Source organism: Artemia franciscana, chromosome 19 (assembly GCF_032884065.1).
Source record: "Artemia franciscana chromosome 19, ASM3288406v1, whole genome shotgun sequence".
NCBI classification, from domain to species: Eukaryota; Metazoa; Arthropoda; class Branchiopoda; order Anostraca; family Artemiidae; genus Artemia; species Artemia franciscana.
Genome location: NC_088881.1, coordinates 13,644,997 through 13,670,596, shown reverse-complemented (window position 1 = coordinate 13,670,596; position 25,600 = coordinate 13,644,997). Strand labels below are relative to the sequence as shown.

The 25,600-nt window shown below is 34.1% G+C and overlaps 1 protein-coding gene across 1 annotated transcript in view; it reads left to right on the top strand.

The window, feature by feature from the left end:
• Positions 1-255: 255 nt before the first annotated feature.
• LOC136039306 (PH-interacting protein-like) overlaps positions 256-25,600 on the top strand; it is a 40,993-nt gene continuing 15,648 nt past the window's right edge. Inside the window, exons 1-5 of the mRNA XM_065722914.1 lie at positions 256-590; positions 5,652-5,919; positions 17,320-17,605; positions 19,948-20,237; positions 23,008-23,263. Of these exons, the coding sequence (XP_065578986.1) occupies positions 287-590; positions 5,652-5,919; positions 17,320-17,605; positions 19,948-20,237; positions 23,008-23,263 (1,404 nt within the window). The 5' untranslated portion in view covers positions 256-286. The remainder of the gene's footprint in view (positions 591-5,651; positions 5,920-17,319; positions 17,606-19,947; positions 20,238-23,007; positions 23,264-25,600) is intronic.

Sequence of the window (25,600 nt, the reverse complement as noted above, 5' to 3'; positions counted from 1 at the left end):
AGCGCTTGTGGCTAATTCCCTTGCTGAGTGGATTTGCTTCTACGTTAAAACCTTCATATCATAAATATTTTTAACTTAAAATAATTAATAGCCTTTAGCAGGCCGTATGCGACACGCTGACAGTGGCTTGTCCACCCTAGATGTAAGAGGAAAGTATTCATTTTTATGCAACTCTCTGGCTGGGGGACTATGCCTTTTCATACAGAGCTCTGTTTTGTCCCAATAAGATACAATTGTCATGATCTACAAAAAATAATCTTGCAGTTCAATGCGAATTAGGTTGTAAATGCGAATTGTCTTTTGTTATTTTGCCCTGTCAAATTTTCATTTATCTTTCTTGTTCAAAATTTATCTTTGTTCATTTCAGATTCCCAAACAGTTGTTCTTCCACACAGACTATCGGCCTTTGATTCGTGACGCTAATCATCATGTGCTAGATGAGCAAACTCAGTTGGCTCCTCATTTAATGCCTCCACCTTTTATCGTTGACTCTGAAGGTAATCCATATCCACCAGATATTCAGAGACTCGTTCCAGGGCGGGAGAATTGTAATGATAGTCAGCTCATACCTCAAATTGTAAACATTAATGGTAAGTATTTCTTTTTTTTTGTGAACAAGTTGCCGATATTGCTTAGTTTGTGTGTCTTGATGAAGTCGAAACCTGTGAATAGTCAAAATGAAGTCAAAATAGGGCATTTTGAAGGAAAAATTATCTGAACTTAGAGAATGAATTTTGCTCAGTACGGAGAAGGGAATTGCAAAATACAGTGATTTTGTTTTATAAGCCATATTTTCCATTGATACTCGCGAATAAAAAAAAATTTCCACTCTATCGCAAAACTTGCCCTAGTGTTTGAGTCAAAATGCTCAAGCGCCATGGCAAAGAAAATAAGAAAGTGAGTATAAGGTGGCTTTTTGGGTGGTTGAACACAGACGTAATTGGACTAATAACTACTGGCGTCAATGACACTGGTTCCACTTTTTCAGTTAAACCTGAATTCGTCTAAAAAGACCTATGTAAGTTTCAATTGTTTTCGGTTCTGATTTTATTTAATCTAAAAGTGGAACCAAAAAGTAAAACGAAGCGATAGCAAGAGCAGAATAGCAGAAGTAAAAATAAGCTTAAATATTAAAAGAAAAAATGTCTTGTTCCCTTTTTGTTCCCTTTTCGTTCTATTGATGTTTGTTTTTTCTTTGACTTCATGGTGGTTGTGTAACCTTTAACGACATTGGCTATTTTGATTTCAGAGACAAGTTTGAGATTCTGTCTGTTTCCCATTCTCTCTGCTTTTTTGAAAGCCCTTTTTTATCAAATTTTAGGGAGGAGTTGTGGCAGAACATCTTTGAGCTAGCAATCTGTAAAATTAAAAAGTACGTCGGAGATATGTGTGTGCGATATTCTAATTTTATGCTCAGAAGATTCTGTCCCCAATGCTGTTTGCTTTCCTCATATAGTACATGCATCGAATGTACAACTTCAAAGATGGAATTCAACTGAATTAGAGCTGTGTGACGGTGACTTCTTCAATGACGCAGCCCTCTTTATTTCATTTGAGAGAGGAGTTGCAATACACCATCAAGCTTGCAAACAAAGTTGAGCTAGCAGGTCTTTCAGTTAATATGAAGAAAGCAAAGAAGCAAAGGAAAGATGCAAATAAAGAACCTGCTTCTCCACTTTAAATTTGAAGTGATCTACTTGAGGAGATTGATGAAATTTCCACACGGAGAAACTGCTTTCAAGAATCTAAGGAAGATGTGGAAGAATATGGCTTATTCTATGGAACTGAAGCTACAGATCTTTAGTATTCACGTTCTCTCCGTGCTGATATATGGATGTGAACCTCGGCCGTTAATTAAACAGCTCGAAAATCCAGGAATTTGAGTATGATAGGCTTAGACACATCCTTACAATTCAGTGGAATGAGAAGCTTACAAATGCTTTCATCCGTGAAAACACGAAAAAACCACTCATGACTGATAAAAATGTTAGTTGTCAATGGATGATACTGGGATCACATGGTGTGCGTGGGTAAAGGTCGCCTCCCTTACGGTGTTTGGTGTTGGGTCTCTCCTCGTATAAGAATGCGTGGACGGCAAAAAGTTAGGTCCTCTGGCGCGGGAAGACCTAAGTAAGTAAGGCTACTTAAAGTAAGGTTACTCCTAGGTAGTTGGAAGTGATGTAGCAACCCTTTGTCGGCTTCGCCAACCAAAGAGTTGCAGAGCAATACTTTGGTCAGGAATATGTGTAAGCCGTAAGTGTTGAACCGTAAGGTTATTGAACCAGTTAAACCGTAAGTGTATTGATGTAATGTACCCCTAAATGTATCAGAAACAAATTAAATGTCTCAGAAGACAAAGTGGGACTATTATATAACCCCTTGATTTGCTCTTGTTTCTTCCCTATCGACTACTTTCGTTGGAATTGATAAAGTTAAATCCCAAACGGAAGTTGCTAGTAAAAGGAGATGGTAGAAGTTTTGAAACCTTTGATGGATTACAATATCGCTTTATTTGGTCTAATTGGATTTATAAAACTATTTGCTGGTTTTTTCAGATTCATATACTATGAACAAATTACTAACAATTCAGGAACTACGTAAACATAGTTTATTATTAGCTGTAATCGTTGAGTAAACACTTGATTGAAGGTGACAATGTTTTTCCTACCATCCAGTGTGCTGGAAAGAGATAAAATGTTCAATGTTTATGAACAAGTCCGAATCCCTCACCTATGAATTTGACTGTGCTCCAACAAACGATTGACACTTAGATTTTGTTTCTTCGCTACAGATAACCTAGAAATAGGATGTCTAGGGCATCAGTCCAAAGAATTAATCGGTTTTCACCAGAGAGGTTACGCTTGTACCCTCTCGAATATCCCCCGCCAAGGATAAATTGCGACACCAGAAAAAGAAAATCTAATTTGAACTAGATTTTAAGAAACTGTTTTACCTCCACGTCCCTTTCTATATTGGACATGCAACTGATTTTTTATAAGTTCAAATGCCCCGGATGTCAATGATAGGACATCTATTAGTAAAGGTGCCCCACAATAATCGTCGAAGTTGGCCATGATATAGGAAGGAATTTAATATATGAGTTTGAGAAAAGTCGTTTAGAGTCTTAGTTTTTTAAAGAAAAAACCATGTGAGTGACGTTATGCTCATATACATTCCAAGAGCAAAATTTTGTCTTCCCCCCCCCCGGTGACGGTCGTATCGTTTTTAATATCTACGACCCTTGCAAAATTACACAAGAATACAATCTACTCTGAACGGCTAAAGAAAAGGCATGGAACAAGAAACAGTAAAACTCGCATTGAATGGTAAGCGAAAATTTGGCACAGTAAAATTTGCGGTTAGAGGACAAAGTAAAGTTACATAGAATGAAGGATCGTGTTAGTTTAGCATGTATGAGTCCGTGGAGGACAAACATGAAAGAGGAATTGATTTTTTATGAATGGCACATGAAAGATGACAAATGACTCCGAACAGCTAAAGAAAATGGCAAGGAACAAGAAACAGCGAAAGTCACATCGAATTGCAAACAAAAATTTGACTTCAAATTAAAGAATAACACGATAATTATGTTAATTATGTTGATATGTTGCGTAATTTAAATATTTTAGAAATTGCAGTGGAATAAGGAACGCGTTATTTTAGCATCTTTAAAGGAAAAATATGAGGGAGGAATCTAATTCACCTCAGAGTTTCTTAGTTTAACTGAAATTGCTTATTTGCCACCCTTTGACCTTGAAACTAGAGAATAAAACGATAATTATGCCATTGCGTAATTTAGATATTTCAGATGGCGTAAGTGTCGGAACATTCCTGCTTGTTGCTGAATTATATAACAACACAATTAACATAACAACTAGGGCAGAAATATAACGATTTGGGAAAAGCTAGAAAAGAATTTTTTAGTATCTATGAAGTTATTCAAAATTGCACAAGATTTTAAATGAATCCGAATAGCTAAGGCAAAAGGTATTGGAAAAGTTCTGAGGTAATTATGCACGAAAATAAAGTGCTACGAGATTTATGAGTAGATGATATGCGACAACAAGGATCACAATAAATCCCAAATGAAAATAATGGACAAAGAAATCTTATCAAAGAGATGACCACGTCGAATCGTAAATGAAATCTGCAGTTAGAAAAGGAGTAACGCTGGGAATAACAACGAGTCTCAAGAGAAAATAAAGCTATTGAAAATAAAGTTGGTACCATAAAGCTACCCATTGCTTTTAATAATCATACTACCTGTATGTAGATGCTGGGGAAATAAATGGACAATACACCAGTCATTAGAAGTGCATTGTTTTTAGTCCCTGAGGACTATCTGCCGTTGTCTAAAAACTGATTCTTAGTTAAATCTTCCTCACTTGGGTTTGAATTTTGCTCTCTTAATTCTTTTGGTCAAATGAAAGATAAATTAATTTGCAGAAGTTTCTAGCCCATTATCCAAGAAGATGACCGTGCTTTAACTACCTATTATTTCGTGCATTTCCCTCTCCATAACGGACATGAAACCAAATTTTTCTTGTTTTTAAATGTATTGGAATAATAAGTAAGGCAAATAGCAAAAAAACGTCAATCCCTCATCACAAAGATGTCTAGGCATACCAGCCAATTGTTATTTACATGTTCCCGCCTCATCTTAAAGTTTAAACTATGTGTACCACAACACTGGAGTTTTCAACCCCTCGAAGCTTTTTCAAATTGTGTAGCGAGTGAACGACTCCTCTACTCAGATAGTTTGATCAGCTCATCAAGGAATACTGATTTGTGGGGGACAAAATAAAAATCCACTCTTGATATGTAGTTTGACTAACTAGATTTTCTAGCCGTGGACCATTTTTCTAGTGTCACTACTTCGAAAGGAGCAAGGAGAAAACTCCAATTTCTTTGGTAATCGGCCCGAGCAATCGTCGTACATCTTAAGCACATTAAAACTTTATTCTAACTTCAATAAGAAACTGTTTGCCTGCCAGAACGGAGCTTTGCAGTAGAAAGCAGAAGGATGGCTCAATGGAACAAAGATTATGTGCATAAGTCCAAATAGTCCTCTCGGACATTGGATGTAAAACTAAACTTAAGCTTACAGATTGTAGGCTCTAGCTCTATCACTAGCTAAAACCGTCCTTTTTGGCCGCAGGTAGGAATTATATGTAGCTTTCTAAATGTAGCTTGATATTCATTAATCTAGTACTTTCCGTAAAAACTGCGGTGGTTAGACCGTTACCACTTTTTGGCAATAAGCTGAAATTGACGGACTTGGAATAACAGAAAAAATCTTAATTATTGCTCTGGCAATACAATTAAATTAATCTTAAGTTGAAAGTTCATCTAAATTTGTTCTATCAACGGAATTAAAGTGCAGTGAGTTAAAACGTCAATGATAATTTGTGTGAAGTTATTATTTTGAAATCCAAACTCTAGCAGAGATAATATTATGCTTATATTAAATGTTAAACATACATATTATATTATTAATATCAAAACATACAAGCATAAAATATACTAGTATTAAAACATACAAGCACGTTTTAATCTAAATTTTTGGATATTATTTGACAGTTTAAATGCTATCAATTTATATTTATCAAGAAAAACTCCATCTTAGATATTTAGTGTTTGTTCTAATCTAGGTGAAGATGAGATAATTGAAGTATCAGTTATTAATGACGAAACTAATCGAGCTGAACCAGGTGTGTTGATTGAGCAAATGATCAACAGGCTAGCCAATGAGGCCGATAGAAGGATATCTGAAAGTCGGGCAGATAGTGATCAACTGGATGGAACTCAATCCAGAGAAGTGGCAACATCCTCTTTTCAGCCTGTTGTTAGACCTTGGACGAAAAGGAATATTGTAAAGCCTCTTGATAAATATACCTTAGAACGTTCAGTTGAAATAAGGTTAGTGTAATTCAAGGTTCATACGCTTTTTTTCATGTTGAACTGTAGACCACGGTAAACAATGATGTGTGAGTGAACAATGGGATTTTAACATGCTTTACGAGGGATTCAAAATTTTAGGGCTACTATTGTTTCGTATTATCCAGAAGATCTAGAAATTCAAAACAAGCTCATCTTTAATTTATAAATTTTATTTTTCATTCATATATTTGAGTTTCAATTTAAATGCATAAGTTTAAATGGATCGAACTGAGTAAATTCTAGGTTTGGAAGTTCAGACTTGGTAAATCAGCAGAAGATAAGAGCTTTTGGAAAAGTGATTCTTTCATCTTCCGCCCAATAAAAAGCAAACAGAGTAATGAGAAAAGACAAGAAAACAATAAATACAACTAATGTTTTTATTTAGATTGTCATGTTTAACTTTATAATTTCATTGGGAAAAGTAATTTTTTTAGAGATGCTTTTTTCTCTCAGTGACAAACTTGAGTTACCTTTTTATCAGTTTTTTATGCCTTTGGTGGAACCCCTAACGTTATCTTAAAGAGTATGAAACCCTTAACTTTTATGCCTTAGTTTACATATTGAATTAAAATTGTTAACTGGAGTAAGTTTGTATGAAAAAAAAGAAAATAAGCTGTCTCGTTTAACTTCATAATTTTTTCACGGAAGAAATAAATGGAATTTGAGAATCACTGGACGATTGTTCGTTTTGCAGAAGATCGGCATTAAGTACCAACTACTGGGCTATCAACGCCCCATGAAAAAAAGACATATCCACATCCTTTCCTCTCCAAAAACAAAAAGAAGAATTACTTGATACACCCCGGCACTCGGCACACGTGGTAGGCTTCTATATTTGGATTCTTATTGTCGTTTGTCTTCCAACCGCAGACGTGAGCCTCCTATGTCCTGACGTCACCACAGGCACATTACAACCACCCTGGGAAAAATATGAATTCTTTCTTATAGTACTGACCTATTGAGACTATTCTTTTAACCAGGAATGTTAATGATGTAATATATTATCAATTGTTTAGCTATAAAAAGAAATATCATTCTAGCAATAAGACGTTTTGTTGGTAGTTGTCATGGCTTCCTTCCACGCTTCATTGTACGTTCTTCGTTCATTTTCAGGTGGTAGCAGAAATTTCAAGCTACGTTGTCCTTTCACACAAGAAAATGCCACGTGTAGCATTCCATGATTAAAAACAGGAGAACTATTCCTTCCTTTTTCAAAAACAGTATTCAATTCCTTCTTTTTCTTTATCTTTTATAGAATCGTAACTTTTACGTGAATCGTGTTCTCATGGGAAGCGATTGACAATTTTCGTATTTATTTTACTACCATCTTTGTTAATTGAAGCTAGAATAACTCGATCCTTCATTAAATTGAAACTTTGTTTAGACAAACATTCTCCAAAAACTTCCTCAATTAAATTGCCATTGGAAATTACGTCTTCAGATAATTCAATTTCATTAACAAGGTTTTTAGGAAGATCTTCATTTCTCAGTTCGAAGATGTGCTTTGCAAATGCTTCCTGTTCAGGATCAATCTGCATATTTTTCTCAAAGGAAATATGTTTTAAATGCTTTCAAAGATTACTTTTTTTATTGATAAATCGAGGGTTTCACTGCGGTTGCTTCGGGTTTGAACCGGTAAACACTCTAGGAAATTATCTACAGCAACTATAATTTTTGCCACCAAATGGCAAGTTTGTATTTGCAATGGACTGCAAAAACTGGTCCATGTTTCGTAAGCCACTTGGGAAGTATGGGTGCTTCGTCGACTAGGAAAACATCTGCTTGAGCTAATTCTAATGCTTTCCTTGAACCAGGGCTTATACTCGAAACAGAATCTGAGGAATGTGGAACTTTCAAGCCAAAGGTCTTATGTGCTGTTAGTCCTAATTGGAATAAAGCTGCTGCTACTTGCGTATAAGCCATACATTTTACTTTGTGATTTTTTCCTCACAGAATGTGGTACAAGGTCTTGTAAATTTGTTTTACCGGTACAACCAGGTCCATCTATGAAAAAAAAAATTCTCAACATAATTAGGACTATTGACAGCCTGTAAAATAATGTCAACAATTTCTAGTTGTTTTCCTTGCAGAACCTGATACATACTATCTCCAGTAGCAGCTGACTCACTAGAACTTGGAAATTCTAATCTTTAGTAATTTTAATTGGTCTTAATGTTGTCCATGTCGTATCGTTCCACCCAAAAACTAAAACTTCGACCTTCTGTTGCTATCATATTTAACTTAGATGCAATAATGCGATAAGCATGCTTTACTGCAAACTCTTCAGGTAAATTATTTCGTCGCGCATGCCGAATAAAATCATCTGATTTTTAAATCTTTCCCAAATGGCTTTTGGATCTGAAGGATTACCAAAAACAAGAATCTGAGCGAAGAGTATTTCCATTACAGAAAGCAGTTTGGACAGTTTCGATTCTTCTAGGGCGTCGAACCAATGTTTATCGTCGAATAAAAGGCCATGACCGAGGCATGCTGTTTTGTATATGGAATAAACAATGTTATCAACTGTTTTAAGATCTTCAAAACTAGTTGCATTCTGTACATCATACAAAAGTAGTCGCCTGATACAAAAGAACTCACAGAAGCGCTCGGGACCAGTCACAGAATTTACGTTGCGAATTCTTCTAATGACATATAATGGATGGATTCTTTGTTCCCATGTACTGATATTGCCATTCCATCTATAGTGTTCGGGCATTTCCCAATGATACAGAAACTCCTTCTTTTTCATTTGATTTAACGCCTTGTTGTGTCGAAAATACGCTTCCAACATTGAGCCTTGTTGTCCAATATCTACCAAATTTTCTTTGGCTTTACTGATATTTTCCATTAGGTAATGTCCTGGCAAATGAACGTTAAAACGTTGAACGACATGGCTCTTTGTTTTGGATGTCGTAACTAAATAGTCGCCAACATGCTTCAATTCGTGTAATTCACGGTCTTTCCGCATAGGTTTCTGCTTCGTCGTAAACCATGCACCGTTTATTTTCGACAATCTTCATTGAAACGTAATTGTTCCTTGTAGATGTATTTATATAGATACTTTACAGGAACTATGTTTCCTACATATTCGACATTTATGTGACATTGAAATTTTTTACGCATATGAGGATTAAATGTGGCGACATGACGATTATGACGAGTAATTTGGTGATTATTGGAATCTTTCGATAAAAAGCGTGGTCATGTAAAAATTGTTCTCTATTCATCTCATCTAATTTGGAATTATAACGAGGCCGATACTTTGATTTTCCAGCATCCGCTAGAGATGTGACTGAATTGTTTTGCTTTTGAAAACCAAAGCGGTACTGGAATTTCCCATTTTTATTAATCATGCAACTCGCAGTCGGATTTAAATTTCCACACGGAATATGAATCCTCCACTTTAAGACTCTTAAAAATGGAACTTTGCAATTTGAAATTTCAGGCGAAATGAGATCATCAATTTCAACTGGATTATGGAATCGTTCCTGAGGACTCATGATAAATGTCAATTGCATATGTGGTAGTTCGTGTTTTTGAAATTCAACCGTATACACATATGCTGCCACCTTTCCAAATGTATGTCCCTTTTAATAATCATTGATTCTATCGTCAAATTTCAGTTTTGCAATTCAAGTAATGAGATCGAGACGATCTTAGGCGACTGCTCTATAACAGAGTTATCATCAAATCTATTCTGCTTCTTTAAATTCAGGCCAATCAGGATTGCAAGTCACAATTATAAAGAAATCTGGAAGTCCAAGGCGACGAACAATAGCCAAGGTGTCTTCAAAATGTTCAGCAAAGTAGCGTGTTGATCCGACAAAGTTTTCACCCATAATAGTTTTCTAGTTGTATTTTATCCAGTCAATGTGATCACCCTTAATACGAATACCGATATCAACGAGGTACTGTTGGAAAAGCCTTCCGCCAAAACGCAAGGCATTAAAAGCAACCTGACGCAGGTCGGGTGTTACAGCTTGTACAGAAAGTCTTTTCGCATGTTCAGGTCGAAAAGCGATATGATACCTCGCTAACTCAAGCCATGCCATATGGTGACAACTTAAATAAGGTGGTTGAAGTAGCATACCCCTTGACCATCCTGAAGTTCCAGCTTCATAAAACCTTGGGCAGGTAAAGGGCTCCACTCGATGGTTGGTATTTTTAAAATGACATGATTTTTGCCACGTTGTTTTACACCATTTCATTTGGTGGAAAACTATGGTCGTATTAAAGGTAAGCACAGTGTATACTTAATTACATGCAGGAGGGTTGAACCATCTATAATCGACACCATCTGGCGTTGTAAAAATGAGCTGCACGTTTAGAGGCTGTTGTCCCAATGAAGCAGTAAGTTGATTTGCATCATGCTCCACTTCTCGCATTTTTTGTAACATAGTTGTTTGTGCCTCGCAATATTTCTTCCAATAGGTTCATTAGATTACGAGAGATCCCATAATTTAAAGAATTGCGAGGTGTTCCTCAGCAGCTTCATTGGGGTCTAAAAAGTACATTTGGCCATATGAAGGTCGCTCAATTTCACCTTCAGTAGTTTGTGATGGATGTGCCGCTCAACTGATTTAGTGATAAATTCGGCCAGTTACTTGAAAGCTAAATATATTACGACTATTTATGGTTCCATTATCGCCACCGTTGAATGAAGCTAGAGCAAAACATGAGCTCAAGTTCCGAATACGTTTATGAAGCTCCTCAGAGAGCAAGTGACGTCCTATCAAAAGGCAACCCAATTCATTCGGAAATTATGGGGGTGACATTGCAATTCAACCATTGAAGCAGCAATCTCCAAACGAAATATGTTCGTTTACTACTCTTTCTTCGGGAAAATGGAGGGCTCTACTTTGAATACAAGCAACGTTGAAGGGTCCCAAAGACTTATATGTAACAATTGCTGAGTTTATGGCACCTTTGAACGTATGTACTCGGTTTTGTGTCACGTGTTGTTGATGACAAATTTCTAACCGCGTGTGTCTTTGTTCTTCATTTACATTTTTGATTCGCTCGCATGTTAGGTGTCGCATGTCTTCTAAATTGTGTGTCTTTGCCCTTTGATTTCATTTTTGACACGTTCTAATTCTCGTTTTTGTTTATCTTCTAACCGCCCGTGTCTTGGATCTTCATTTTCATTTTTGAGACGTTATGATACTCATTGTTGTATATCTTCTAACCGTATTTGTCTTTCCTCTTCATTTTGGATTTTGACTACATCAGACAATTTAGCAATTCCCTTTGCTACAGTATGAAAAGACATTAAATTGTGTAAGGAGAAAAAATCTGCTAATTGTAAAACTATTTGTACATATCTTAACAAGGGATTACAATAATTCAAAAACCTTAAAAAATAAAAACCAAAAAATTGAAGCTTAGTAGAAATTGTTGTTAGAAATTGGAACTGCTTTAATAATAAAACATCTTTGAAAAGGGCAGTATGAAAAGACATTAAATTGCGTTAAAAGCAAAAAACTATAATAATTGCTACAACTATATGTAATTGCAAAAATGTTTGTATATAATTTGAAAAGGGATTTCAACATATCGTTGTTAGAAATCAGACTAGGTTCAGTAATCAAATATCTGAACAGACATCAGTATGGAAAGACGTTAAATCGCGTAAAGAGCAAAAGACCGCAATAAGAAAAGACAGCAAATTGTCTGTGGTTAGAAGACAAGTGGCAATTAGAATCCACATACAAAAGCCTGCCGAGTGCCGGGGCCCGGTAGTATATATATATATATATATATATATATATATATATATATATATATATATATATATATATATATATACTAGCTGTTGGGGTGGCGCTTCGCGCCACCCCAACACCTAGTTGGTGGGGGCGCTTCGCGCCCCCCCCCAAGCCCCCCCGCGCGCGTAAGTCGTTACGCGCCATAATAGTTACGCGCCATTGTAGTTGTGTCCCTATGTCCCACCTGTGAATATAGATATATATATATATATGGTTTTAACTACGTAAAACTTGCGAATATACAACATTCTTTGCTGTCCCATTGTCTTTGCATATAAATAGATTGTCAGGTTATCCCCCTGTTTCCCCCGGTGTCCCCGTTGTAGTTGTGTCCCTGTGTCCCGGTCGTCATTTATATTCCCTGTGTCCCGGGTCCCGGTCATCATTTGTATCCCGGTGTCCCGGTCTGTATATACATTCGTTTTTTAGTTTTGTTTTTCTCCTTTATTTTTTTCCTTTTTTTTCTTTTTTAGCTTATTTAGATTTTTAGATTTTTTAGTTTTTTTTATTAGTTTTTAGTTTTTATTTCTTTTTAGTTTTTTTGTCCCGGTCGTCATTTATATCCCCCTGTTTCCCCCGGTGTCCCCGTTGTAGTTGTGTCCCTGTGTCCCGGTCGTTATTTATATTCCCTGTGTCCCGGTCGTCATTTGTATCCCGGTGTACCGGTCTGTATATACATTCGTTTTTTAGTTTTGTTTTTCTCCTTTATTTTTTTCCTTTTTTTTTCTTTTTTAGTTTATTTAGATTTTTAGATTTTTTAGTTTTTTTATTAGTTTTTAGTTTTTTTTTTCTTTTTAGTTTTTTTGTAGTTTTTACCTTCTTTTTAGTTTTGTTAATTTTTTTTTTTTACTTGTGTCCTGGTCGTCATTTATACTCCCTGTGTCCCGGTGCTTTGTTGATTGCTAATCGAACATTCCTTTTGTCCTGGTCGCTTTCTCTTTGAGTGTCGTCATTTATTTTTTTCTTTTTTAGTTCTTTTAGTTTTTACCTTTTTTAGTTTTTTTTTAGTTTTTAGTTTTTTTAGTTTTTTACCTTTTTTTAGTTTTTTTAGTTTTTTAGCTTTTTTATTTTTTTTATTAGTTTTTAGTTTTTTTGTAGTTTTTGCCTTTTTTTTTAGTTTTTTGTCCTGGTCGCTTTCTCTTTGAGTGTCGTCATTTATTAGTTTTTTCCTTTTTTTTTTAGTTTTTTATTGGTTTTTACCTTTATTTTAGCTTATTTTTCAGTTTTTTCCTTTTTTTTAGTTTTTTTTTATTTTTTATTTTTTTTAGTTTTTTACATTTTTTTAGTTTTTTTAGTTTTTTTAGTTTTTTAGCTTTTTTACTTTTTTTATTAGTTTTTAGTTTTTTTTTGTAGTTTTTGCCTTTTTTTAGTTTTTTCAGTTTTTTTTTTAGTTTTTTATTGGTTTTTACCTTTATAGTTTTTTTAGTTTTTTAGCTTTTTTATTTTTTTTATTAGTTTTTAGTTTTTTTTGTAGTTTTTGCCTTTTTTTAGTTTTTTCAGTTTTGACGTCACCTAATCCAGTTTTTTCAGGTGACGTCACCTGACACATCCATCCACACATCCACAGACAGACAACTTATTTTTATATATATAGATATATACTAGCTGTTGGGGTGGCGCTTCGCGCAACCCCAACACCTAGTTGGTGGGGGCGCTTCGCGCCCCCCCCCCCAAGCCCCCCCGCGCGCGTAAGTCGTTACGCGCCATATTAGTTACGCGCCATTGTAGTTGTTTCCCTATGTCCCACCTGTGAATATAGAAAGATATATATATATATGTTTTTAACTACGTAAAACTTGCGAATATACAACATTTTTTGGTGTCCCATTGTCTGTGCATATAAATAGATTGCTAGGTTTCCGTATTCAGATCTATACCTCATGATTGTAATGATTGCCCTTGAGCTTTGTTGATGGTGATTGCTAATCGACCATTCCCTGTGTTTCTGTCGTCATTTATATATCCCCCTGTGCCCCCGGCGTCCCCTTTGTAGTTGTGTCCCTGTGTCCCGGTCGTCATTTATATTCCCTGTGTCCCGGTCGTCATTTGTGTCCCAGTGTCCCAGTCTGTGATTTCTCTTTGAGTGTCCCGGGCGTCATTTATATTCCTTGTGTCCCGGTGTCCCGGTCGTCATTTATATCCCCCTGTGCCCCCCGGCGTCCCCGTTGTAGTTGTGTCCCTGTGTCCCGGTCGTCATTTATATTCCCTGTGTCTCGGTCGTCATTTGTATCCCGGTGTTCCGGTCTGTATATACATTCGTTTTTTTAGTTTTGTTTTTCTCCTTTATTTTTCATTTTTTTCCCTTTTTATTTTTTTTCTTTTTTAGTTTTTTTTAGTTTTTTAGCTTTTTTAGTTTTTTTATTAGTTTTTAGTTTGTTTTTTTTCTTTTTAATTTTTTTGTAGTTTTTACCTTTTTTTTAGCTTTTTTAGTTTTTTTTACTTATGTCCTGGTCGTCATTTATACTCCCTGTGTCCCGGTCGTCATTTGTGTCCCGGTGCTTTATTGATGGTGATTGCTAATCGAACATTCCTTTTGTCCCGGTCGCTTTCTCTTTGAGTGTCGTCATTTATATTCCCTATGTGCCGGTGTCCCGGTCGTCATTTGTGTCCCGATGTCCCGGTCTGTAATTTCGTCGGTTGAAAACATGACGTCAGTCGACACAGAAACATGACGTCACCTGACAGACAGACACACAGACAGACAACTTATTTTTATATATATAGATATATATATATACACTAGCTGTTGGGGTGGCGCTTCGCGCCACCCCAACACCTAGTTGGTGGGGGCGCTTCGCGCCCCCCCCAAGCCCCCCCGCGCGCGTAAGTCGTTACGCGCCATTGTAGTTGTGTCCCTATGTCCCACCTGTGAATATAGATAGATATATATATATATATATATATATATATATATATATATATATATATATATATATATATATATATATATATATATATATATATATATATATGGTTTTAACTACGTAAAACTTGCGAATATACAACATTCTTTGCTGTCCCATTGCCTTTGCATATAAATAGATTGTCAGGTTTACCGACTCTTGAACATGCAACATATAATGGTCCATGGGAAAACAATCTGTATTCAGATCTATACCTCATGATTCTAATGATTGCCCTTGAGCTTTGTTGATGGTGATTGCTAATCGACCATTCCCTGTCCCGGTGTCCCGGTCGTCATTTACATCCCCCTGTTTCCCCCGGTGTCCCCGTTGTAGTTGTGTCCCTGTGTCCCGGTCGTCATTTATATTCCCTGTGTCCCGGTCGTCATTTGTATCCCGGTGTCCCGGTCTGTATATACATTCGTTTTTTAGTTTTGTTTTTCTCCTTTATTTTTTTCCTTTTTTTTCTTTTTTAGCTTATTTAGATTTTTAGATTTTTTAGTTTTTTATTAGTTTTTAGTTTTTTTTTCTTTTTAGTTTTTTTGTCCCGGTCGTCATTTATATCCCCCTGTTTCCCCCGGTGTCCCCGTTGTAGTTGTGTCCCTGTGTCCCGGTCGTCATTTATATTCCCTGTGTCCCGGTCGTCATTTGTATCCCGGTGTACCGGTCTGTATATACATTCGTTTTTTAGTTTTGTTTTTCTCCTTTATTTTTTTCCTTTTTTTTCTTTTTTAGTTTATTTAGATTTTTAGATTTTTTAGTTTTTTTATTAGTTTTTAGTTTTTTTTTCTTTTTAGTTTTTTTGTAGTTTTTACCTTCTTTTTAGTTTTGTTAATTTTTTTTTTTACTTATGTCCTGGTCGTCATTTATACTCCCTGTGTCCCGGTGCTTTGTTGATTGCTAATCGAACATTCCTTTTGTCCTGGTCGCTTTCTCTTTGAGTGTCGTCATTTATTTTTTTCTTTTTTAGTTCTTTTAGTTTTTACCTTTTTTAGTTTTTTTTAGTTTTTTAGATGAAATTTTTTTTTAGTTTTTTCCTTTTTTTCTTTTTAGTTTTTTATTGGTTTTTACCTTTATGTTAGCTTATTTTTCAGTTTTTTCCTTTTTTTTATTTTTTTTTTATTTTTTATTTTCTTTAGTTTTTTACCTTTTTTTAGTTTTTTTAGTTTTTTTAGTTTTTTTAGTTTTTTAGCTTTTTTACTTTTTTTATTAGTTTTTAGTTTTTTTGTAGTTTTTGCCTTTTTTTAGTTTTTTCAGTTTTTTTTTTAGTTTTTTATTGGTTTTTACCTTTATTTTAGCTTATTTTTCAGTTTTTTCCTTTTTTTTAGTTTTTTTTAGTTTTTTACCTTTTTTTAGTTTTTTTAGTTTTTTTAGTTTTTTAGCTTTTTTATTTTTTTTATTAGTTTTTAGTTTTTTTTGTAGTTTTTGCCTTTTTTTTAGTTTTTTTAGTTTTTTAGCTTTTTTATTAGTTTTTAGTTTTTTTTGTAGTTTTTGCCTTTTTTTAGTTTTTTTAGTTTTTTAGCTTTTTTATTTTTTTTATTAGTTTTTAGTTTTTTTTGTAGTTTTTGCCTTTTTTTAGTTTTTTTTCAGTTTTGACGTCACCTGATCCAGTTTTTTCAGGTGACGTCACCTGATCCACGATCCACAGATCCACAGACAACTTATTTTTATATATATAGATAGTTTTTTCTTTTTACTTATGTCCTGGTCGTCATTTATACTCCCTGTGTCCCGGTGCTTTGTTGATTGCTAATCGAACATTCCTTTTGTCCTGGTCGCTTTCTATTTGAGTTTCGTCATTTATTTTTTTCTTTTTTAGTTCTTTTAGTTTTTACCTTTTTTAGTTTTTTTTAGTTTTTTAGATGAAAATTTTTTTTAGTTTTTTCCTTTTTTTCTTTTTAGTTTTTTATTGGTTTTTACCTTTATTTTAGCTTATTTTTCAGTTTTTTCCTTTTTTTTAGTTTTTTTTTATTTTTTATTTTTTTTAGTTTTTTACCTTTTTTTAGTTTTTTTAGTTTTTTTAGTTTTTTAGCTTTTTTACTTTTTTTATTAGTTTTTAGTTTTTTTTGTAGTTTTTGCCTTTTTTTAGTTTTTTCAGTTTTTTCCTTTTTTTTAGTTTGTTTTAGTTTTTAGTTTTTTTAGTTTTTTACCTTTTTTTAGTTTTTTTAGTTTTTTTAGTTTTTTAGCTTTTTTATTTTTTTTATTAGTTTTTAGTTTTTTTTGTAGTTTTTGCCTTTTTTTAGTTTTTTTAGTTTTTTAGCTTTTTTATTAGTTTTTAGTTTTTTTTGTAGTTTTTGCCTTTTTTTAGTTTTTTTAGTTTTTTAGCTTTTTTATTTTTTTTATTAGTTTTTAGTTTTTTTTGTAGTTTTTGCCTTTTTTTAGTTTTTTCAGTTTTGACGTCACCTGATCCAGTTTTTTCAGGTGACGTCACCTGATCCATCCACAGACAGACAGACAACTTATTTTTATATATATATACATTTATACATTTCCGGAAACATCATTTCCAACTCGCTATTTTTCGGTCAGGCTAATAATGTTTACCTAAAATATGGTCTATTTTGAAAACTTCTTTAAATACATTGATTAGCAAGTCCGTAACGTAATGAAATATTACTAAAGGGTAACTAAATAAGATCGTTGAGTGTAATCTTTTATGTGATAATGAGTGTGATAATGTGATATTGAGTGTAATCTTTTATTTTATTTAGGACTGCTCACGGAGAAGAAGAGCTTATGTTATACAACCAAGAACCGCGAATCCATCCTGTAGCTCATAATACACATGTTACTCGAACTGAGGCAAATATTAGGCGCAGGCGTATGAGGATAAGAACATCTGAGCCAGAAGAATCACCTGTGCGACAACGTCCTCGGTCTACGCCAGGTAGTAGTAGTAGAAGAAATAGAAGTGAGAGAGTAAATGTAGTCAACGATGAACAACAAGACCTTGAAAGAAGACGAAGAACAGTTACGAGACAAATTATGCAAGATGACGTAAGAATTTTTCCTGTTGCAATAATATTTTTTTCCAACTATGTTTTATTTCCTTGATAATACCTTTCACCTCTCTCCATCCACTTTCCAAATCTTGTTATGGAAGAGGTATTTCAGAAAATGTCTCTATGATACACGCTTGGAGAGAACGTTTATAAATTAAAAGTATCGACAGAACAGCCATTGATACGCGGACTCGGCTTTTTTTCTGGCATGTTCTCTTGTGAACTTCTGCTTTGTCTCTCAAATTAAATAAAACCATTTATATGTTCAAGCGACTCGAAAGTATTTTCAGGATGGTGATAAAGCTATTTTTTACTCAGAGATATCTGATCACCTTACTCTTAGTTTACAGTTGTTGACATAGTCTACTTGTAAAACCTCGATTAAGATTTAATTAAAAACACAAAATATTTCTGTAACATAGGCAAAACTGAGAATTTTATTCTTTTTTTTCTGGTGATAAGTCATCAAACATGCAGAGTTACACAGTTTCCCTGATTTTTTTTAGTCGGAAAATAAAAGAAACATATTATGCTTATAATCCTAAATACATATAATCATTTAACATGTATACATTTAGAAAGTCACATGTGAAGTTGCTTCAATTGTCCTTTCTGTTTAAGCCAGTTATAGCCTAAGGCTAAATTATGTTACAAATGAATATAGCTTCGCTTTTCGGGTAAATTAAACTTAGATATTCAAATTTGTAGCGATTTATTAATTTTTGCAGTAAAAATTACAGTTCTAATTGTCTAAATGAAGTCTAACTACCAATTAGATTATAACGCAACATATCAATTTTTGGTTTTTTGTCTGTTGTTTTATCAGCAATCTCATTTGCATAATGATAAACATAATTGTTTCATCGGATTTCTGTGTTTTTCCTTTTAGCAAATTTTGTCACTCCTAATCCACTTTAACCTGCATGTGTGAACTTTTTCCACCAGACAGCTGCAATAAGTTTCTTATATGCCAAGACTCTAAAGTGTCGTCCAAATCATGCTCAATATAGACTCTAATGCCTTCAAGAGGATGTCTGGTCAACCACGTGTTTAACCGTAGAGTTTTAGATATACCTAAATCGCCTCAATTACAGATGACAATCGCCTCAATTACAAAAGACAAAGAGAGTGACAAAAAAAGACATGCTGATTGGCAAAAATAGCAATCCGGTAGATTGGAATAGAAATCTAATAGCAATGGAAATGGCAGAAATAGGATAAAGGGTTTTAGACTCTAGAACTTGACACTTAGCTACAGCTAATTTCTGCCAAGTGCTGAAGTTCATGTGTAAAGTAGAGCTATAATCACATAGATCTTTGTCCTAATGTGTAGCTCAGTATTAACATCTAGCTACGCCGCGTTTGCTATTTACCTTTCTATAGTAAGTCTGTTTTTTTATACTTCTGTCACTTCAAGAACGGTATGTGGTATATTTAAGGGCTATGACAGTTTCACTCTCTAGACTGCTGCCGAATTCAGTATTGTTTTGATTTGAAAAGTATTTATTGCTTTCGAGAGGTGACACGTAGAATCGGTCTACAAAAAAAACAACAACAGTTTTTCAACTAAAAAAAAAAAATGTTGTTTCTAGACGATAGTTTGTCTCTAAAATTAGAATTTCTATATTGCCCTTAGTTATAATGTGATGTTGGTTTAGGCTTAGCGTTACTTTTTAACTATTCCTTATTTGGGATATTTCTTGTTTTCAAAAAAGAAAATTTGCAAAAGTGCATAAAAGGACAATTGACTTGTCAACTTGTCAGATTTTTTTTTTATCGATAGGAGGGTACATGACAACTGAGACTAATAAGCAAACATGGACTTCGTTTTCAAATTGAGTCCTTCTGACCTGGCTGTCAATACCATTTGCATTCTTTGTAATGCTATTGACCAGTTTGACAAACAGCACAAAATTTGTCTTACTTATGATAGGAATCTCTTACTTGAATATTGTCTTGAGGGGTATGTTTTTTTAAGGGTATGTAAAACGATGTGGTGATTTTTCTCTATTATTAAAAGCTATGAATAATCAATTAAGTTTAAAAAATCGGTAGGGATGGTTTGGAGCCTCCTTCTATGCTTTACTGACTTTTGGAGGGTTTACTGTGCAGCTTATATTTAAAAGGGAGACATTTTTTTCATATACGTCCATGACGAGGAATGGGGTGACGAAACTAAATGGGAATTAAACTTCAGTGTGGAAGTGCGTCCAGATTGAAGTTGTGGCCTGTTTAAACTTCAGTGTGGTAAAATCCAAAAGCTTTTGGAAAATTTTAATTTCGACTGTGAAAATAATCGGTTGACGATCTGGGTACCAGTCATGATTTGTATTTTAGGAGGATTCTCGAGACACTATAACACGTCAGAGCAACAGATTAGCCAATCAGCGTCGTCGTCAGGCCATTCAAAGCGTTTCGTCTGAGGAGGAGACTTCCCCTGATGTCGAAACACCAATGGTCAATGGCCAAAGTGTATCAGATGGTTCTCGGGCATCAAGCGAGTCAGATTCAGCAGAATCTGACCCAGAACCAAATTCAAACGAGTCAAGTGACTATAGTGATTGGCTGGGTGAGGCGGGAAACAGCTTACAACCTCCGAAAAGAGCGACTATCGTGAGGAAAAAGAGGTTTGATTTTGTGTTATTGTTTTATGTCTATGATTGTCAAGCGTAAACTCCCCTATCTTTCTATGTGGTTAAAATCCCTTTATCATCGGCCACTCTTATGTAAGCAGCTTATGCTTTATTTTCGGACAGGATGGTCTCTGGGATGAAAATTTTACGGATCTGTAAACGCTCTTGGGCTCTGGTCGTCATTTTGAACTCCAGGATTATTCTAGTGTGAAAAAGTCTGAAAGGTTCATAGGTCCTTAACAGATTGGCCTACTAAGTCTAAAAATAAGTAAATTCTTCAAAACAAACAGTTTTTCCATTTATGAATAAACAAAACTGTAGACAAAGGTCTTTTATAAAAAAAATAAAAGCAAAGTCTTTTCACTAAGTCAGTAAACTGAATAAAATCATAAAGCTCGAATATGTCAGTTATGTATTCTTGAACTTGTACCGCGGAAGGAGAGAAGAATAGCCAGCTAGAGCTTTAAAACAAGAAAATAGTGTAGCAAGTTACGAAAACTAAATGCATATAGAAGAACACAAATTAGAAAAATTGTACTGTCAATCGCTAAAATTGTTGAACACTAAAAATGCTGAGGTGGCATGCACAAAATTTTCAAACAAGTTTTCAGACATTGTTCTCGAATTAGAAAACAATATGAAAAACAAAAACTCAATAGATATAGGGAAATACAACTCTTAAAAATTGTACTGTCAATTGCTAAAATTGTTGAATGCTAAAAATACTGAGATCCAACATAGAATTTTGAGATAATTTTTCAAATATTGTTAAAAAAAAAAGTGTGAAAAACGAAAATAATAGATAAAATCAAACATAAAACAACATATAGAAAAAACAAAATTGAAAAATAGTGCTTTCCATTGCTAAAGTTGTTGAACATTAAAAATGCTTAGGTCCAGCACAAAAGAAATACTCTCCGAATAGAAATTCATTTGAAATTTTTCTGAAAGTATTCGACATTGCTATACAGATACACTCTACTCCCGAACACTGCTTGTGCGACTGTGTAGTCTTATTTTTTAGACTGTTGAGTATGACTGTCCGTTTTATACAGCACAGCAAAGCTGCGCATTCTGCATAGTGACCGCACATCAATAAGATTGTGCAGTCTTATTGACTGGGCCTGACTGGCCTTTCGATTTTGCTATTGATTCAGCTTCTTTTTTTTTCTTTTTTTTGTAATAAAAGTTTACGGAAATAATAGATAGAATAAAATAGACGGAAAAACATGGAATAATAGATGGTTTATGTAATAATTTTATGGAAAATAATAGATTCAGCGTTCATTATTTTACTCATTTCATTGTCATATTCAAAAGTTGTTGTCATTCTTAGTCAACCTATGTCCTCTGACTGCTCTTGACGAGATAGCCAATTTAAGTATATTTTTAGCTCGGAATTTAATCACTTATTTGAAAGAAAACTCTCAATTTTTTTTCAGCTAATGGAGTAAATGTTTTATTTCTTTTATTTAATGAACTAGATAAGTCAAAGAAACATAGCTAAATTAGTCGTAGGTGTTAATTCTTCTGAATTAAAAGCGTGGCTCTAAAGCTGTTACAAAAGTGTTATACCTCTATCTCAAGTTGTACAAGTAAAGCCCAAAAACATTTTGGAGTTTTAACTTTGGTTTTCCACTTTGTTCTCACTTCTGTCATTTTTCTGTTATTTTCTATATATTTTTCATTGTTTTGATCCGATATTTCCACAAAACAAGGGCTCTCAGTACGGTAATCCAGATAAAAAGAAAGAATTATATATCTTGAATAAGAAACACACAAGGAACGAATTATATTTTCAGAGACTAACTAGAGAAAAGTGACAGTTCTTTGAACATTAAAGAAATGTTTGTTAACTCTAAAAAAAAAAAAAGAACTATTCAGTTTAGTCGTAAGTTGCTATTCAGTTTCAGTTTAGTATAAGGCAAGATAAACATTTATATCCAACTTAAATAATGAAGAAAAAAAAGAGAAAATTAAATTAACGCACGACATTATAATGCTTCTATCAACGTTCAAAATGTTTAGTGGTGTTCCATGAAGTCGCGTAGTATGCCGATAATTTTTTGCTGCGTCTTTCTATTACGGATGTCAAGTGTTGCTAAAACGTATAGTTGTTGCGTCAGCTGCCTAGCTACGGCTGAAATAATCATTTGAAAAAAAATAATTGAAGTGGAATATCATGTTGAATAGTAAACATAAATGTTCATAGGTTTTATTGAGCTTATAGTCAAAGTTTCTAGAAGTTGGGTAATATTATTTTCTCGTTTCATTCGTTTTCATTCTTTTTCTAGCTTTGTTACGTCAGCAGCATAGACATATTTCTAGGCATTTGACATATGCTGTTGCCACAGTCTTTTTGGCCTGCTTGTTGGGAAACTTTTTTGGATTTTCATGAATTTGGTTGTAAGGCAAGATATCTCTGTGACTGAAAAAATATATTGGGTAGATCAATCAAAATATGCATAGGGGTTCGGCCAATATAAAAAAAAAGGGAATAGTATGACCTTTAGTGTTTAAATTGGAAGGTATGTTTAACTTAATCACGGTTTTTGTTTTTTTGAGGATGCCAAACATAATTATAGGCAATGTATTTTGTATTTGTGTCTCTATATCACTTCAATATTATGAACTTTGACGCAAAAGTTTATTGCTGGAGTTTTTTTCTATTGGTATGCTAGACGATAGTTGAATTTTGGAATACAATTTGTCTCAATTAATTGTCTTGTTATTATCAATGATCTCATGCCTTTTGTGTTTCTAGAAAGCGAAGAGTTAGGCGCATAACCAGTGAAGAAGAAGATGAAAATCCAGGCGTTACTAATGAAGGACGTCATGTTCGTAGAAGGAAAAGGAGGAATATTGTTGCTAATATTAATACTGATGATACACTTGTCTCGCAATCAGGGAGTGCTCCTGAGGAAGAGACAGTAGTGGAGCCATCTGCTGTAACTGAGGTGGAAGGAGAAAGGCGATTAAGAAGAAGAGGGCCCCAGAGAGAGATTAGATCTCAGAGACAGGTATTTCCTTTATAAAGCAAATATTCTAAGCTTTTAAGAACATACCCTCCTGTCCCAAAGGAAAGAGCATGTCAATTTTCTTCTTCTTTTTTTATGAGCTGGACGATGAAAATGATTCCATTGGCGTACTTTTCTATTCAAATATTTGAATTATCAAACGCATATTTATTCAATGGATGCAGGGAAGACCAGCAATTGTATAAGTACTTTTAGCTGAATTTTGTCAAAACAGTTTTTTTTATGAAATACTCGAATTAAAGCCACATTATTCAGCTATTTATTATAACTTATAAATTTCTAATTTGAATCCTAGAACAATAGTTACTTTTTTTCAATTTTCAAACAACTTGTTTTTGATATTCTATAAAATTATGACAATTCGAGTAATGCTCTCTTTCATTTGGGGTACGACGATACAAGGTTATAAAATACCCTTTCATTTCCAAGAGGGATCTATTTGGTTAGTAGATAGAATTTTATGTCAATTTATGCTTATGTTTTCGCTATTGTTGTAATTTGACACTTTGCAAGAACTGGGTGGTGTCAAACTAGGGATGAATATAACTAGGCTGCTTTGCCAATTGAATCCCGTATAATACTCAAAAAACTGTTTAGCTCTCATTGCGCAAATATCTACTCAACGTCGTATAGACTGTTTCGAAGTTAATTTTAAAGCTACTGGCAGTGCCGACGGCAAAGAATAAATGTGATCCTGATAGTGGATAGATTGAATCTCATGGTGAGACTAAAAGTACATAATTAAATTATGTATGCTGAAATTGATATAACAAATTTGGTTATTTGTGCATCAACCATTATTCAGACATACTTTCTAATGTTCTTTCCTTTTTACTCTCATTGTATATCATTTTCAATAAACCTAGATTGCTGAAAATGTTCTATGTGAATGAGCCAATATCTGACATACTTTTATTAAAATATATCGCCTCTTCCGAGTGATAAGGTAATAAAAAGAAAAATCCAAACATTACTGGGAAGCTGAAAAAAAGTTTTAAATGTTTGTGTTCTGGATGACTATTCGCCACTTTATGACCTGACAAGACTTCAAAAAGTGGTAGCTGTTCTGAAAACCATAGAGTATTTCTTCTATCTCATTTCATCTTCAGAATAGGAATACTAAAATTCTTTAATTTTTGGCTAAAATGAACACTTCGATTGAAAAAATTGTTAGCAAAAGTTGTCAATTTATTAAAAACCTTGTTTGCTATACACTGTTTGGATTTTTCTCACGGTATCAATGAAGTCAACAAGGTTATTTATAAAGTTAATAAAGTTATTCTGTAAGCTTTTACAATGCTTTGTAACACATGCTTTGTAAGTTTGTTAAACTTCTTCATTATAGTCAACTAAGTCTTCCAATGGCAAATTTTGTAGCATTATGGTAGAATGATGGAAGACATGCATCAACCGAGTACAACTGCTACTACCGCTAACAGCTCATTGCTGCACCAAACTGCGCATGCTTTCCCTCCAGCACAGTCTATCCAAAATTTCATTATTTATCTCTTCCTGTGAAGTTTCAATTTCCTTCAAATCTTTCATTTTGGCTTATTCCTAGCCAATTCAGGAACGACCTGTTATTGTTTGGTCTGGATAGTTGGCCAAAAAGCACAATCTTTGACATCTGTCATCCTTCATCCGTGAAATGTGTTCCAGTCATCTCAATTTATTTTTCACTATGTGCATGATAAGTTAAAAGGATATACATTTTTTCTAATTAATTATTTGTGCTGCTTGCACAAATAAATTTAAATTGTTTCTTACAGAAAATAATTGTTTTTATAGAAAGTCACTTGGCTGTGTTAGGGTGCCCCTAACTTAAAACATAACTGATATAGCTTTAAAGGTCTAATTTTACAGTGTTTATCCTTAGAAATCGTAAATTGAGCTTTGGGGGGGGGGGTAAAAGATCATAGCCTTAAAGGATTGAATTTTTAGGCTGAGCATGCAGCTGTGGTATTTCTAAAGGCTTTATGCAACCGAAAGCATATTTTTCAGGAAGCGAAAAACCGAAGAAATGCTGTTTTTTAGTTTTCATTAGTCATGAATAGGCAACGTCAGTGCATTGTCAGTGATCTTGAAGACCTGCTGTTCATTCAAAAGGGATATGTAGATCCCTAAAATCCGGCGAAACGATTCTGACATTAAAAATTAATGCCTGAGCCACATCATAGACACACCTGATAATAAAAAAAGCCAAGTTTCATGAATGAAATGGCAGTTTTCCTGATTTTAGCGTCACGCTTGTATTTAAAAAGTGGAAAATTGAAATTGTAAGAGATTAGATTAAAGAATTTACATCAACACTAATTTGTG